Raw genomic sequence first — 16688 nt, 5'->3', positions numbered from 1 at the left:
AATATCCTCCACATACGTATATATTCACCCCCGGTGGACTTGATTCTAAGTAACGTGCGGCAAACGTTTGGCAAAACTACATGTTAAACTGATTCTCGGCCGCAGTGCATCATCGTAACTTTTGCAATTTTCCAAACACGTTCTTGACGCTACGTGCCCTCGACCGGTGCACGCTCTCGGCCCTAGCTCCAGTATTGCGTTGTCTAACCTGCGAGTAACCCCAGTCTCACTCTTAACCACCTCGAAGATAAATCTTTTGTGGTCTGCTGCAGTTCATGTTTTCGTAACCGCTGCCTCATTCGTCTATTCTCTTCCCATGCAGAGAAAAGAAACAGAAAATCCAAGATATTCGGAAAAACGTGAAAGATGCCATAGTGGTGAGTTTCACCTTGTGCTTCCCAAAACGTGCTCTCATAAGTCTAAAACGCAACATGGTCACATTGCACATTTTGAGGATGCACAATTACAATGACACTTCTCCCTGCTTTTTGTCCTGATGAATAATCTTTCTGTTTTAACTTTCTCCTCCCTCAACTTGTGCTTTTTTAGACTATAGTGTCCGCGATGAGCACTTTAATACCCCCAGTCCCGCTAGCCAACCCAGAGGACCAATTCAGAATCGAATACATCAAAAGCATAGCGCCTCTCTCGGACTTTGACTATTCACAGGTAAGACATTCGTGAGTTTTCCCGTTGTTTGTGCAGGACTGTCCATTATGTGCTTCTGAGTCTTGTGGTGCATTGGTATTTACGCCGATGTCGATTTCTCACGGTTCTTCATTGCTCACTCCTGCCCATGAGCTGGTACGCAAGCCGAACCTGACCGCCAACCCTCTCTTAAACGTAGCGCAGGATATGAAAATGCCAACCGAACCTGCTGTGTGCGCAGCGAACAGTTGGTTGATTCAAGTGCTCGTTGACGGTTTGATTTCTCTTCATGGCTGTAGCCGGATGTACCGTGTGAGCGTTGAAGTGCATGGGGGATCCTTTTCAGTGCGTGATCAGCCAGTAGATAGCGAGAGGTCATGTGATGCAAATGTAGACAAAGTTTACCATAATTTTGAAAGTGTTCCTTGTTTGACAGTGCTGTAAAATAGGAATGACAAATCACTAACGAGGTGAGACTGGATCGCTGGAGGTTAAAATATGTTTAGAGTTTTTGTTCGTAGCTTAATGGAAATGTTGTCAGGTTAGCGTCTCTTACAGAAGACGTGGATTACTTCCTCATTGCTATGCTGATCAGTGTCTTTGCCGTTTAATTGTTGGCCCGAACAGTGATCCCTATTCTTATCATAAAAGAGCTGAGCAAATTTCAATAGGTGCTTTATTTCACAAGCTAAATTTATTTCCAAGAAGTTTGTTTATAAAAATAGTATTAATAGAACTCATGTGGTTTGATCTCTGCTGCTCTATGGTGCTCAACTTATCCAAAAGTCCGTTAAATTAAGACTTTTACAAAGTTTCTAGTCGTCTTATTTGAGTCCGATTAATATTAGAAACCACCAACATGAGATTTATTTGACAGACACGCATTTTAAAGAAGAAGATAACCGTGGCTTGATTGCCGTCATGGTACCAAGCTCGGTGAATATGTGAGCTGAAATAAAAATAAGCCGTTATTATGTGCATTATGCAGTTTGTGATCTCTTGACAAATTTTCACGGACGTTTTCTTCAATAAATAACCAGTACAACATGGCTGCGTGTTTTCTCCATCAGCCACGTGGATGGTGAATGTTTAAAGTTTACCAGCCCGTCATCAGACCCCCCTTTTTTTTTTTAAACAATCTGTTCACCTGTTATGCTCATCTCAGGTGAAAAGTACAAAGATAGATATGACGAAGCAGTCGTGTCCGACTATATGCCGACGCCGCTGAAAGCCTATGACAAGGCGCTATAGTTTCTCAAAAAAGTGTTCCTGTTCGTAAGCAAGTACGCCGTTTCAGTTAATATCCCCGTTCACGACTGCGCATCGTGTCCAATGTGATATAGTTTTGGCATGGTCACCAAATATCTCAGCATGATATCTTCCTCTCAGCAACTTTATTTTATGGCCCATCACAAGAATAGCCATTGAAAAGGATCGGGGTGTTAATTATGTGACAAGGCACACTGTGTGTGTTTTAGCAGTGGTCTGATGTCGTGTTGTGCGAGGGTCGGGCCATGGGGAGAGCTGGCGTAGAGTTCCCAGGCCCGGCCCGGCCAAAGGGAACAACATGGCTCTGTTTGCAGTGTCTGTACTTGTCATCAGTCTCAGGCTTCACTTGTGCCGTCAGTGTCACTGCTACATTGTCACTTAGTGCCACCAGGCATGATATTCAATACAGCCGAGCAGGAACACGGCCAGTCACTAACCTGTGGCTTCCACCTGTTGGCGCAGATTTAAATTTGGAAGCACGTTTTGTTGTTCTGGGTTTTTTTTTTTTTTTCTTGTAATCTGGAAACTTTTTGAGTTGATTTGAATTGTTGAGCAATTCATTCATCTCACAAGTCTGGCAAGTATGATATTCAGTGTGTAGAGGGTGAAGCAAACAAAGGGGAAAAGTGGTCAAGAAAAGTTTTGCATATACAGTAGACGCGTGAGAATTTCTCATCGGACTCAACCAGCGAGTGCTCATTTCGTATATAAAATCAAAACTATCGATACCCAAGCTTTTTCGTCTTGAGGAAAATAACAAAAGTGACGAAATTACAAAGAACAACATCGTATGCTCTTCACATTGAGAGCAGCGGTGACCGGCATACGTCTACAGCATCGCTTGGAAATGACCCGGTAGTCACTCCAGTAGTTTTCAAAACTTATCCAAACAAAAAGTTAAAAACTGAAATGGCATGATATTACATCTGTGTGCTCACTGTTTATAATCGAGCAGAGGATATCTGCAGAACCTCTTAAAAAGACATTCCTAAGCAAATTCCTTCCCACTACATTGTTGGTTATTTAGGCTGAAATACACCTGGGACCAACAAGTTACAGTCAACTTCTCAGCCATGTTTTCACAAATGATCGTTTCTTTCTCTGAAACACAGTATAATATCGAGAAATGTACAAGCAGCGATTTCCTGATCGCACATTTGAATTTTCAAAGTTAAATGTCCCAACATGACGGTTGGAAATTATTTGATTTAAAAAGCGCCCCAGTCTCACATTAGTGCAGATACGTATGATTTGTTTGTTGACGGAGAGATTCATCCCTGAGATGTATTGTGTCAAGCACTGTAGTTTCACAGGGTGAATTTGTGCATCGTGTAATGGATACAATATATCCGTATCATCATTGGGAGCATAACAAGATTTGTCCAGTGAAGAAAAGTGAGCATGAGAGAGAACAATGTTGTGGTGTGCTGTGTCTGGTTATTCAAATAAGAAGGTGATGAGCACCAGAGCCACGGCTGCATTGCGTCACCGTCTATCAGAGCTGCCGTTGGTGGAAAAGTTGGTGTGTCTCCTATTGAGCATTGACTGCCGGCTCCTCCAGGAGCCACTCTTCTGTCTGTCCGTGAAGACCGAAGTACACGTTGTGAAAACCGGCATTTAAATAATACACCTCTGAATTTTTTGATACCCCCCCCCCCCCACAAGCCCAGCTTTGTTAACAGCTTCTCCTTGTCACGTATGTCAGTTAACACGCATTGTTTAGATGGCACGTATGGGTTTTAATCAAAGCGCCCCCACCCCGCCCCCACTATTTTAATGAAACCCGTTTCCCCTTCAGGGGCTTACGGACAGATGGAAAAAAAAAAAAAAAAAAAAAAAATAGAAAACGAATTCTCCGGCACAAACGGTCATCTATGCAAATGGAAACAAATGCATTGCAGAAGTAATACAAGCCACCTGACGGTCTCCGTCAACCGACCAAATTCAAATGAGACACTTTTTAAAGCCTTTGTGTAATTCACTCTGACGCTGCTCATATCAGCCGGTCGCTGAACATTCAGTAACTTTTTAACATACACTTCAAACAGAATAAAGAGTTGTGGGTCCGTAAGAATTTGTTTGTGTATTTTTTCTTCTTTTTTTTTTTTTTTTCTCCCCCCTTTTCCAGATAGTGTTACAGAGGCAGGTGAGCTTCACGTTATCTGTGCATGACCTCAGTGCAGACCCACCCACTGTTCTACTTTGTGTCTTGGTGCAGAATTACTGTATGGAAGCACACTTGTTTACATCTTGGAGCTTCTGCCAGTAGTAGCCCTTGCTACATGCATCATTGTCTGGCAACATTATTTATACCGTTTATTTGTTTAGTCAGTCACTTTTGTTCCCCCCGACTATCAGTCATGATATTAAAAAAAAAAAAGAGCAAAGCATCGCTTGAAAATGTTTCAACAAGTGGTTTGCTTATTTGAAATGCACGTGAAAGTTAACATTTCGGTAAAATAAGAGCTACACTTCTCGTTATGCTTGTGAACAAATTGTCGGTCTTGAATTAGGAAAAACCTGAGCTGATTTTTTTTTTTTTAACTTTTTTTTTTTCACATCCACCAGCCCTAGTTAGTTTGTATGAAAACCCATTTGGTTTTAGATTCTGTTCGAGAACTTCTCCCTACCGCTGTTAAGGGTGGCTCTCGCACAGCAATCCCGCCTTGTGAGGGTTCTGAGATTTTATTGCGATGAAAAGCTTCAGAACTCTGAGAACTTTGTTTTTCCACTAATTGATTACTTGAGGATCTGTGATGTGGGGCAAAGGGTGGCACTGAGGTCTGCTGTTTTTTTTTTTTTTTTTTTTTGAAAATGTTATGAAAGATGAACAGTCTGAAACAGTTGCTCCTCTCTCCTTCTGTATCTCCCCTTTTTCTCGCTAAATTTGACTGTACTCATAAATGTCCGGTATTTCTATGCTGGGTATCAGTTATTCTTTTGAAATTTTAATTAAATGTCATATACTGACTGGGCCAGCTATGGATGTATTCGCGCATGTACGGAAGGACACGAGGTTATTGGCTCTCGTTGAAAATTTTGCTGGAAGGCCAGAGATCTTTTTAAAACTTTTCCCCAAAGGAATTCCAATGTCCCCTTGAGATGGAAGACCCTGGCCGGAACCCATTTGCTCCTCAAGTTTGTTTTGCTGAAGCAAATTAGATTTAGGCCATTTTGTTCTTTGTGTCAGCCTGACCTATATGATACGAGTGAAATATTACATCACGCTCCCAACTTTATTAATATTAAACCTAAGCAAGTCAAAGGTCAGCAGTAGGCGCCAGTTGTTGCCGAGCCATGCCGAGAGCCGGCATGTCACGGTTGGCCACGGAAAGGGGGGCCGGAGAGTTAGACTGGGACGAGCACAGGAAAGAGTTAAAAAAGCTTGTGTTAAAGCAAATTCCCTCCTGGTCTCTTTCTGTGTTATCAGTTCCTCTGTAGGGCACTGCAGCACACACTGCATTTATTCAAAGGCCCAGTGTCACACGCTTCTGTGGAAAAGAGCCCTGAGGACCATACGCTGCCTCAGCCACCCTCCACCCCTTCCACCCTTTACCCCTCTTTTTTTTTTTCCCTCCATCAAGTCCCAGTGTCTGTTAATTTGCTCGGGCCCTTTCTTGGGTCTTTCAGACCTGCCGTTGTCCACTGTTGCAGAATTTGGCAAGAACCCGCAGAACTAACTGTAGAAGAATGTAATCAGCACAGTGGACCTTGATAGATATTTGTTTAAGTGGCTGTTAAGAGTATGATGGCAACACAGGTTGAAGCAAATACAAGGCAAAAAGCAAATACGTCCCCGTTCCCCGGATTTGCCGCGGCACAGCAGGGAAAAGCTTCGCCACACAGGTCTGAAAAATATAAATGTGTATTTTTCAGATTTTTTTTTTTTTTTTCTCCTCAGTATAGAAGTTCACGCACCCAAACACGCAATAACACCACTGAGCTAACGCAATAGCAATAGCAATAGCGCAGTTTCTCCGACTTGTCTATATTTTCCCGACAAAAAATAAACAAATGTATGCGTGTGTGTGTGTGTGTGATACTTTGGCCGGTTGGATCCGTGTATTTCTTCCATGTTCTACCTAATCACCGGATCTGCCGAGAGGAGATCTCCGAGAGCATGTGATCATTTATCAGGCTCCTTCTCCGTTCTCTCTGGTTCGGGGCTACATTCAGCCCCTCCACAGTCAGAGTGCAGAGCCAGTGCTGAGTGCACAGAGTCATGTGGTGGTTCCAGGCGAGAGGAGGAGTCCATCTGAAAGACATGTGCACAGGAGGCGACGAGGGATATTAGCCCAATCATCTTTGTTTAAGGCATACAGAGAGTCCTGGGAAATATCTCAAAGTCATTGATAAGATGAGTTCCCCTCATAAAGCCCCCCATTGTCCAGGAGCAGGAAGTCAGCCACAGCACCAAGTCTATGTATAGACTTTTACAGCATCCAGTCCATGGATGATTTTGCACAGTGGGAGTTCTGTCAATATTTGTTTATTCTAGAAAATGTATCGACGTCCTGTTGTGGCATTTGAATTGGATCCCAATTAAGTAAAAGCATCTAATTGTACCACCTTTATTGCTTTAGCGAAGAGTTTTAGTGAGAAGAGAGCTTGTGACCAGAAAGTCATGAGTTTGAATTGAGAAATTGCTGGGGAAAAAAAAAAGAAAAAAAAGTGAGGAAGTAAATGAGAAACTGGAATCACCTCCCTCTTGGCCTGCTGGACGAGGTGTACTACTAACTATTAACTATTACGCACTCTTTTAACTCAACACGTTACTGAGAAGACTCTGCTTTGAGTTTTTAGATTTTGCAAAGGGCCGCTTGTGTAAGTCAGCCACAGTTATCTAACTTTATATCCCCGTCGACTTTCGGGACGCCTGGGGTTTGGGTATGGCCGATATTGCGCTTTTATTCCAATAGTTTAATTTTCAAGTGGTATTTGTGTGCGAGAGACTGATAGTTCTTTTACTGGTTAAGTAGCTTCAAGTCCAATTTAAACTTGCGATTCGAAGCAAAAAGGAAACATCCAATAGCAATTCAGTACCGCAGTTAAGCATATCTCACATGACTATCTTAAACTATCATCCACTTGTTTTCTTTCTCTGGATAAGACGGATAAGGCCTGGATTTTCACAGTGCAGCTGGGTATTCGCATTTTTGATCATTTTGTTGTGAATTTTATTGACGTGTATAACTTAACGTACGCAGGATCCTGTTGCAGAGTCTGTGACAACTACATTAGAGAGACGTTGACCAGATTTAACATTTTAGGTGTATATAATTGTCTGATTGAATATATAATCCAAAATATATCACAAAACCATTTAAGTTTCTCAAATGAAAAATGATTCCTAAAAATCTTAACCGGATATCTGACGCATAAAATCCTATCAACTTGGCTCTAATGTGAAGCGCTTTTACTAAGTAAAGTACATCTATCAATCTACTTAAGCCGTATATATCATAAAATCACGCCAGACAAAAACATTTATAAAAGATTATGAGGAATGAAAATTCCAAAATGGAAAACACCTGGCCACAGACGCGTGTAAAATGAATTTAAAAGGCCCAGTTTTGTCCTGTACCTAAGCCAGTTTATTGCGAATTGTATCGCGTTGGACCAGTACAGCCTTTTTGGCCTCCAGAGGAGGATTTAAGTTCAAGTGACATTGCAGTTTCTCTTATACCATTTATACTGGCATGTCTTCAGATAGGATGCACCATCTGGCCTTGAAGGAGACCATTTGTAATTCTGTAACTTCCAGCAAATAATTGGTGAATATATGATTCATGTTATAGGTTATATATATATATATATATAAAGAAATGTGTCAACATTTGGGTTGAATGTGTACGTGTGTATGTTTTGAATGAATGCCGAAGTTGGGATGTGGTTAGTCTAGCGTAGTATAAACACTGGAAGCGGGGGGGAAACGGTGAAGTTTATTCTGTCCCGAGAGAAAAAAGAAAAAAAACACCTTACAGCTGTGTTGTTGTCACTCATGGAGAGAAATGTAAAAATATATGGAACTATTTCATGACAACCCCCTGATTATACCTCCACAGGCTCGTGTCAGGTTGGGTTTCCAAACTACAGCTTGGGTTGCCAGATTGAGTGCATGAGTACAGGAGTTAGGTTCAGAGTGGTGCAGATGTGCCCTATTGTGCTTCTGTTGGTCAAAAGCAAAGTGCTCTTGCTATCTAATGCGCAATAGCAAGCATAAATCCTTAATTTTGAGATACTCCCTTGAGTCAAAATAAGCAAAGCCTTGGTGAAACTTTGGACGATGCGCTCAGATTGTCCTTAAAACAGGTTTTGGACCCTGTTTGGCCAGGTTTAAGACCAGGCTGGGTGGCTACCACCATCCTTCCCTGGGTACATGGCATCAGATAGTTTTGGATAGTTTGTTGTGTGTTTGTTATGCTGTGAGGTGTTTGAAATAATCCCATTTTAGATGAGGGACTTAAACTGCATGTGAATTTTGTGCTTTTTGTTACTGCAGCAGCACCTGTTGAACATCACGTACACCTTTTGATGCTTCTTTACTACTTTTCATACTCCTGCCAATCGGGCTGTGCAGTGCCAGTGTGTGTGTGTGTGTGTATATACGTTGTGGAATCATACAACAAAGTATTTTTATCAGTAGAAATAGTTCATGAATATCTCTATCATCAATCATTGCAAAAAAAACAAAACAAAAAAAAAACTGATTGAGGCTGTGGTCAGCATTCTTCCCGGTTCCAGTGGCTGACTGGGGCCTTTCTGTGTGGAGTTTGCATGTTCTCTCCAAGTTCTCAGGCTTCTTTCTTATTATCTTTCTGCAAGACAAGTGGTATATAGATTAAAAAATAAAATTGATAATAAACAGCATTCTGTGGCACAAGGAGGGATTTTGAAGTGTGGCAGGATAGGGCACTAATAGTTTAATCAATATATTCTGATAATTATTATCGAAAAGAAGTGGGTGTTGACCTACCTGGAAAGCACTTACACATATTTAAATGTGTACAGATTCCTGCTGAAATGAAGGAACCTCCAAATCATAGTTGTGTGATTGTGGCGTCCTTTGTGTTGCTATATGTAACAATATGTGCGAGGAAGTGAAAGGGTCAGATGACAATAACCTGTTTGACTGAAAAAAAAAAATTGCGGAAAATTTTCTTTCACCGCAGTGTCAGAGAACATGATCAAAGTGCCACAAAATCTAGCGTGGTTCACATTTATACTAAAAAAAAAAAAAAAGTTGTAAAGAGTTTCGTAACTACTTTCTCTATATGAATAAAGTAGAGCGTGGCTTGACACCCAGTAAGTCCTCCATGGTGACGATGTACTGCATATTGAGCAATGTATCTTCTATCATTTCTACCCAACTTTAAGTTTTTCCACATTTGTTCCACAGGAATTCTTTGATCATGCAAAGAAGCTGTGGGACGACGAAGGAGTGAAGGCGTGTTTCGAGAGGTCCAATGAGTACCAGCTCATCGACTGCGCACAATAGTAAGTTCTCACTTTAATAGGATATTCTTGTTAAATTTGGATCCATGCGCATTTGAAAAGACCACTCTCGACAGCAGTCTCTGCAAAATTTTGAGCAGGTACAATGTACCAGGAATGAGGTTTGTGTGTGTTTTTTTCATAGCGGACTCTTTGCTTCCCTTTTGCGTCATGTGTGTGAGGTGAAACCTCTACCGTGTGTGCCGGTTGTCATTGTTGTGTCATTTGTGAGCACGGCAGAGATATGTTTACCCTGGGTGTGGCAAGACCAGCAGCGTTTGCATTTGTCCGTTGGAAAATTATACATATGTCTTTTCACATCAGTGTGTTTGACATTTCACCATGACAATACGCAAAACCGGCCTGGCCTATATTTAGAGTCCCACTTGCTGAATTAAATTGAAATTGCATTGATTTATTTTTCTGTAAACAGCGGTGGATTTTTTTTTTTTTTTTTATCTTTCCTGTGTCCATATCAGGGATAGCAACAAATGGTTTTTGGAGTTAAAATGGTAAATTTGGCTGTATAAGGAAGGAAGGACAAAAGATTTCGCTACCTTTTACTTTTTTGAAGAATAGCAAGGTGTAGAAACAAGTCGTCTGGTAGCAGGGCTGGCTTATGTCCAGGATTACCTGTATTCACATGTACGCGTGGTTGAGCCTGTATTATATAGTCACATTTGAATTCTGACAGCCTTTTTTGGATATATTTTGTTTTCGATCTGAATCAATTCAAACCTGCGTGCAGTAAGTGGGAAACTAGATTCCCTTTAAAGATAAGTAAACTATTTATTGAAAACTGCTGACTTCACTCGGGCGTTTTACCCGTAGTCTTCCAGTGGTTATAATTTAACGCTTTTACTTATTTTGATTTGCTCTTAATACCTTTTTCCAAGGGTATGGATATCGAATATTTACGATAAAATGCACAACCTCCCTCGCAGACTTTCTTTCACTTCTTTTTTCCGACCAGCTGTGACCAGTTTTACCAGGTGAACCTTATGAAGTACTTCTCTGCTGCACCTGGAAACAGGTTGGATAGTGATCAGAGAAGTAACACGGGTGAATGTTAATAGTTTTACTGAGCTTCCCTTGCCTGTTTGTAGTTACCGACTGGAGCGAAGCCTGAGGACGAGGAAGGTTAAACACCGCGTTCAAACTACAGTCGATTTTGTCGCCGTAAGACATTTGAAATGCGTTTGTGGAATTCTTCTGCTCATTGGATACTTAAAAATCTCCAAATAACCGGTTGTTTATCGTGGTACGGCCCCGGTCTTTTTTTTTTTTTTTTCAGCAGAACGCGCCATGTTTCTCTCCATTTTGCAGGAACTTGTGAGCAAGTTTGTGTGCGGAGGGGAAACCAGGGGTGTGGTAGAGCGGCGAGTGGAGAAAAAGAAGAGATGCACATACCGCCGCGGTTTTACACTCGAAACAATTGGTGTGAAGTCGATTGAGGGGAGCATCAAACCATCGGTATAAGCAGTGTCGTTTCAGTCTCGAGCGTATTTGAAATTTCACTGAAATTTGCAATGTGCTCTGTTCGCAAGATTGTTTTTGAACGTTCCGATAGTTCTTTGGCCGCCGTAAAGTGCCGGGCGCGCACAGTGGAACTCCTTCCCCTTTGTAAAAAGGAAGTTTGGATATGCAAAGTTGCACTGATTATAGTCTCCCTCTTCTGCTTCCTCCTTGACTCACCTCTGGATTCGCATGTAAATATGAGGACTTGAACATACAGACCCGGGAGTTCAGCCTGCCCTCACACCCCAAAGGTTGGCTCGCGTTATCTTGAAGGGTTCGGTCAAAGACACCGTTTATCAGTGACTGGGTATATTGTCTTGTCTTGTTACGCGGGTGCAGGGTTAAGATATTTTTAAGATGTCGCGGCACGTAGACAAACAGTCTCTTTACGCTTTTCCTGGATATCATCCGTGCCTTAAAACATAAATTTGACTTAAGGTCAAGTCTCCCTTGGTTACTCCGCTCGGAAGCAGCTTCCATAGAAATGCGAGAGATAGTCAGGTGATGGTTGGAGAGTCACATGAATCTGTAAGGTGGAGCCGCCACAGTGGAAGGCCTGTGTTTTTGCTGCTCTGTTTCAGCCTGTGTGCGGTCGGCCTGTGGTAGGAATATGTAAATTATGGATCCATATAAGTCAACTTATAGGCTTGATAATTATTCCGCTAAGTATACTGTGATGGTATCGGCGCGATTCAAAAATAATCCGTCTGTGCTGTAGCTCACAGTAGTTCTTTGAAAGGTTTTATCAGACAGAATATGCAATATTCTATAATGGAATAACTAAAACGATTGAGTTTGGGAACATGTATTATCTTATAACAGGATATATTGTGAAATAAAGTATTTAGTGTGGGTGCAAATTGATTTGTTTGGATAATTACAGATTCATAAGTTGATATATTGATGAGGCCAAGATTGTATTTGAACATATTAAAAGACGGAAAAAAGTTCTGAAAAAAAAACATGGTTTATGAATTGACTTTTGTAAATGATTTCCTTCGCCTATTTGTTTTTTTTTTTTGTTACTTGATTAAAAATCGAGATTTAAACTTGGATACTGGGGACATGGAATTAGTAATTCTGCCCTGCGGGAACTATCCACATCCCGGCAGATTGATTCTTATTGGATCATAACTAAAATGAGAACATATTTTTCTTTGTAAAAGTTAAATAGCCAAGTGGAAGGTGAACATCAGCACGGCAAAAAATAAGTCACATGACAGTATTATTTTACCTGGACGATTGCCTTCTTGACTTGAATTAACGATGAAGCGACAAACACCGCTGTGGCAGGCGATGCCGAACCCATTTATCTTTGCGTTAAATGGAAACACAAGTGCTGCTAGTTCATATACGACTGGAGATGACAGGATATACGATACAAAACATGGTCTGAATTCATTTCAACTCCGTATTTTAATTTATTTTAGTTCCTGTGACATAAATACAGTAGGACAGCAGAAGCAAAGACCTCACCGATACTTTAACTCCAATAGTAGTAGTAAGCATTTCGGGCCCTTTTGAATGGATGTAACCCAGCTGTCTTTGACAAAAATACAGAAAATTGGGGCAGGGGATGATCATTTTCACCAACTCCGGCAACGTAGAGTACATGCGGACAACATTTAGGAATCAGTCATGTCACTGTCAAATAGTATAGAGTCAGTTTGTTTTCAATGTGGATGAATGGCATACCATTCACTGTCTCCTCGTTTTGTCATTTTGCGTTATATGCTGGTATCAAGTGCATCGGCTGAAATGTTCTGTCTGGGCTGTATTTTTGGAGTTTGGGTGGTTGGCAGCGAGGCCAAGCACAGTGAGATACAGCAAAGATATATTTTTTGGGGGGGCCGGGGGCACTCTTGAGAAGCAATCATGCCAAATTCAATGTTACTATTACTTAAGAGGAATTCATTTTCTATTTTAACTTCTCCTGTGTCGGAGTCGGTCGGGGAAAGAAACCTCCCCGAGTGCTTTCAGTTTTTGTTTTCATTTTGTGCGTCTTTTGCAATATTTCATATTTCCAGACAGAACGTTACACGAGTGGTGACGCTTTTTTCGTTTATGGATTTACTCCGCAAAAAAATAAAACTACCTCCAAACTTACAGTTAGACGTGAAGTAGTATCGACCGGGTCTACTCTTCCTCATTCCCTTTACTTGAAATTATACCCGGATACATTTGTGGCCAGTTTGCTGCTACAGCAAATGTCTGTACCCTGATGCTTGTGTCTCATTGAACTATCAGTTGCTGCCTCCTTAGCTTTTTCTGTGACAAATGGGATTCAGTCAGTGTTTTTTCCACAGGGTCCGTCACGTGTGATTCTAAAACTTGAATCAAAGTTTGAGTCCTCGCTCGCACGTACGTTTATATGTTCAGTAACAGGTTTACCCTCTGTTTGACCTCTCGTTTCCACAAAAATGCCCACTTCAGGTAACCGACAATACCATTCATTGAACATGTCAGCCCGAAGTGTTTTTTTTTTTTTTTTTCAATGTTTTTAGGCATATGGACGGGAGACCCTGGCGATCAGTGTTTTGTTGTCTTCTACTTTTACCTGTAGTATCATTGATGACACTTTTGGACTCTTTTTGTGACTTTGTACATATTTACACATAAATGCACGGTTCCTTTTTTTTCCCATGAAGTGAGAAATGCTATATAGGATTCAAGAATTCAAGATTCAAGGATTTATTTTCATCACACAGAGTGCAACAAACTTTGAGATAGCAGCTTTCATATGCAGGGGAATCAAGAACAGATACAAACAACCTTAAAAAGCAAGACACAGCACAACAATACAACTATAGCAGCATCTCTGGGTTAGAGAGACAGAAAATATGAAAAAGATTTAAATAACATCTACAAGAATAAATAGATAAATATGTAGAAAGAAAAAAAGTAACAATATTCACAAAAATGTGTTCGGTGTCTCTGAAGCCGCAACACCAACAAAAAAAATATACATATATGGAGTGACAAGGTGTGATAGAAGACATCGATTCGGTCAAGTCAAAAAGAAATCCATGTGGCATGAACTAAACAGCACAGAACTATTGTAGTAGATGTATTGGGGTATGCACTTTTTATTGCGCACTTAATAATAATTGTATGTATTTTTCTGAGAGGAATATAGTCTTTATTTACCCAACCATGAGTCCCACCTCTTTTTTTTTTCTTTTTTTTTTCTCGTTCTTGTTCCTTTGTTGTGATCTCTTGTGGACAAAAAAGATTTTCTTAAATTTTTTTTTTTCTTTTTTGGCAAACTGAAAGATTAGGTTTTCCTGGCAGAATGCTGGCATAATGAAAAAGTAGAAAATGATATCCTGATTGCCATCTGTGTCATTTACATGCACACGGCTGCACGTCTGTTCATTGTGGTTGGATGACGTTAAAGGAGAAAAAAACTATTTTAATATCTATATCGGCAATAAAATACATTACAGCAGATAAATAACTGCTCAACCCTCAATCGCCCCTCCAGAAATTCGCCACCGCTGTTGAGCACATTCAACTTTGACAAACAGACCGCTCAACTTCAGGTCGTCGTAGCAAAATGTTGTGGCTTGATCCAACTTAGTTTCATGTTGCCTTATTTGATGTCGCATGTCCAGCAATCTGAACGCCACACATGCGTGAGTTGGGGGTGCCGATGCCAAAATCATATATCATGGAGACCTGGGGTGAATATACTGTAATTTCCGGACTATTGAGCGCACCTCAATATAAGCCGCACCGGCTAGCCGATCGCTATCTTGGGCTTCCTCCTGCGCACTAAAACCGTCAGTCGTCTTCCTCGGTGTCGGAGTTGAACAGACTCAGAATTTCCCGGTCATTTTATCGGTCCGATGTGACGAGGAGAAATGTGTTAGCGGCGTGAAGCTCGTTAGCCCCCCCCCAAAAAAAGTCCACATATTAGCCGCAGCATTGTTTACGTGAAAAAAGTCGCGGCTTATCGTCCAAAAATTACGATATAGCCCTCTGGTATCCGATAATGTGTGGATGCAATTTAAGGCTTCTGAAACGTTTGAAAAAAAATCCTCTTTTCAGAATGTTGAAAAACCTTTTCAGAGCAAATATATTGGTTTGCATTAAACTTTTAGTTTAATACTAGGATACAGCTGATTTTCATTTCTTTCTCTGATTGTCTAATGTCAGGTGAGGAGGCAGATATACAGTATGTTTGGCTAGTAAGTCAAGTTTTCGTGTGTGTGTGTGTGCGTGTGTGTGTGTGTTACTGACATCAATAATGACAGTAAATGACAGCATCATGTGCTTCCGATTTTTCAGATGGACAAAGTGTGAATTAAGTTCTCACGATGGCGAAGAATCGTGAGTGATCTTGTGCCATATGTGGATGCCGTGCTAAAGCGTCCCGAAGCTCGGCACGTTTCTCATCGAATTTGTTACAATTTGAATAACTACGAATTAATATTCAATCGCGATATTGCGTATCTATCTGTTGTCAAAGCTGCGTGCTAGATTGATGTCTGGAATTTATCAGACTGCATGTCCTCTCACTTCCTCTTTGAATATTAACCTTTGGATGAACCCTTGGTGTGGATGGTATTCATAGATAGTGTGTAAACAACCCCCACCCACTACCTATAGCTGCCATAACACTAAAAGTTGTCATTGACTTTCCTGGAAGTCATGAAACCCTTCTAAAGTTGAAAGAAAAGCAGGGCAAAGATCATGATGATAAATTTTCATCTCCTGCCAATATTATATTCCGAATACACCCTGTTATGCTGTTCATAGAAGTAATTTCAAGTTTTTGTAAAGACACTTAACCGTGAGCCTCCACCTTTTTAGCTATTTTCTTTCATTAGCATTAATCCTTCCTCTTGCATTGTCAGATACACTCTTGTCTTTTTGCTTGTTTTCTTCACACCCGCCTCTCTCCTTCTTTCCCATTTTGCACTCAACCGGATTGAGCTAGTTTGGGAGGGTAAATAAGATTGGTTCTAGTTATTCTGAGAGTAAACTCAAAGGAAGTTGGCGCGGGCTGATTGTGAGAGGAACTGATTGGTAGGCAGTCACCTTACAGCAACCTAACAACAGACAACTACAATAGATGTACTGTCATGAAATCACTGCCTGATAAAGGGGGGAGGAATGCTGGTTCCAAATAGCTGTATGACTTATTTACAGGCTGTGAACGCTGATTATATATGTCCGCCATTGCATCTATGTTGTCCTTCACAGACCTTTTTCCACCAGCAAATATTTTTTCCAGCAGCGCTAACGCTGGAACGGGCCCGTCAGACCGAGGCATAGGAAACAAGTATGGGCTGATGGGGAGTGCTTGTTATGCCACAGAGCATGTCCATATCGATGCTTTTGGAATCCTGTCACCCATTGATCTGCCCTCTGCATTGCACATTTATACGTTTTAAGAGCACAGATATGTGTCTGCCAGTTGATTGATTATGAGCTATTTTCAGCCGCAGAGGGCCGGTTCCATTGCAAAGCCTTGGACGTGTCAACGGCAAAATCAAACACTTTATTACATGCAAATCCGAGATCCCGTACCTCACTTACTCTCTCGCACATGTCCCCGATGTTTTGGTGTCGGACACTGTATGGGCTCGTCGGGAGCCCCTCCTACATTGTTGTGTGCTAAATAGTGACTGAGAATTCAGGCTTCGGTGGCAGGTTCTTTGTCGAGTGAAGAACCGCCCTGCCAGGCGCTGCTGGAGTCTGCGGGGTTGACTTAAGAAACGAGGCTCTAAAAAAGCTGAGCGGGTTTTATTTCC

At 41.2% G+C, this 16688-nt stretch overlaps 1 protein-coding gene across 2 annotated transcripts in view; it reads left to right on the top strand.

The window, feature by feature from the left end:
* The window catches only part of LOC147230131 (guanine nucleotide-binding protein G(olf) subunit alpha), a 60691-nt gene that overhangs the window by 17803 nt on the left and 26200 nt on the right, over window positions 1-16688 (top strand). For both annotated transcript variants that reach the window (XM_086153369.1, XM_086153370.1), the window contains exons 3-5: window positions 323-377; window positions 550-669; window positions 9317-9414. In XM_086153369.1, the coding sequence (XP_086009495.1) occupies window positions 323-377; window positions 550-669; window positions 9317-9414 (273 nt within the window). The remainder of the gene's footprint in view (window positions 1-322; window positions 378-549; window positions 670-9316; window positions 9415-16688) is intronic.

Source organism: Fistularia commersonii, chromosome 10 (genome assembly GCF_037954325.1).
Source record: "Fistularia commersonii isolate RoL2024-O1a breed Wild chromosome 10, RoL_Fcom_v1.0, whole genome shotgun sequence".
In the NCBI taxonomy this organism is placed as follows: Eukaryota; Metazoa; Chordata; class Actinopteri; order Syngnathiformes; family Fistulariidae; genus Fistularia; species Fistularia commersonii.
This window is presented reverse-complemented; position numbering and strand designations above follow the sequence as displayed.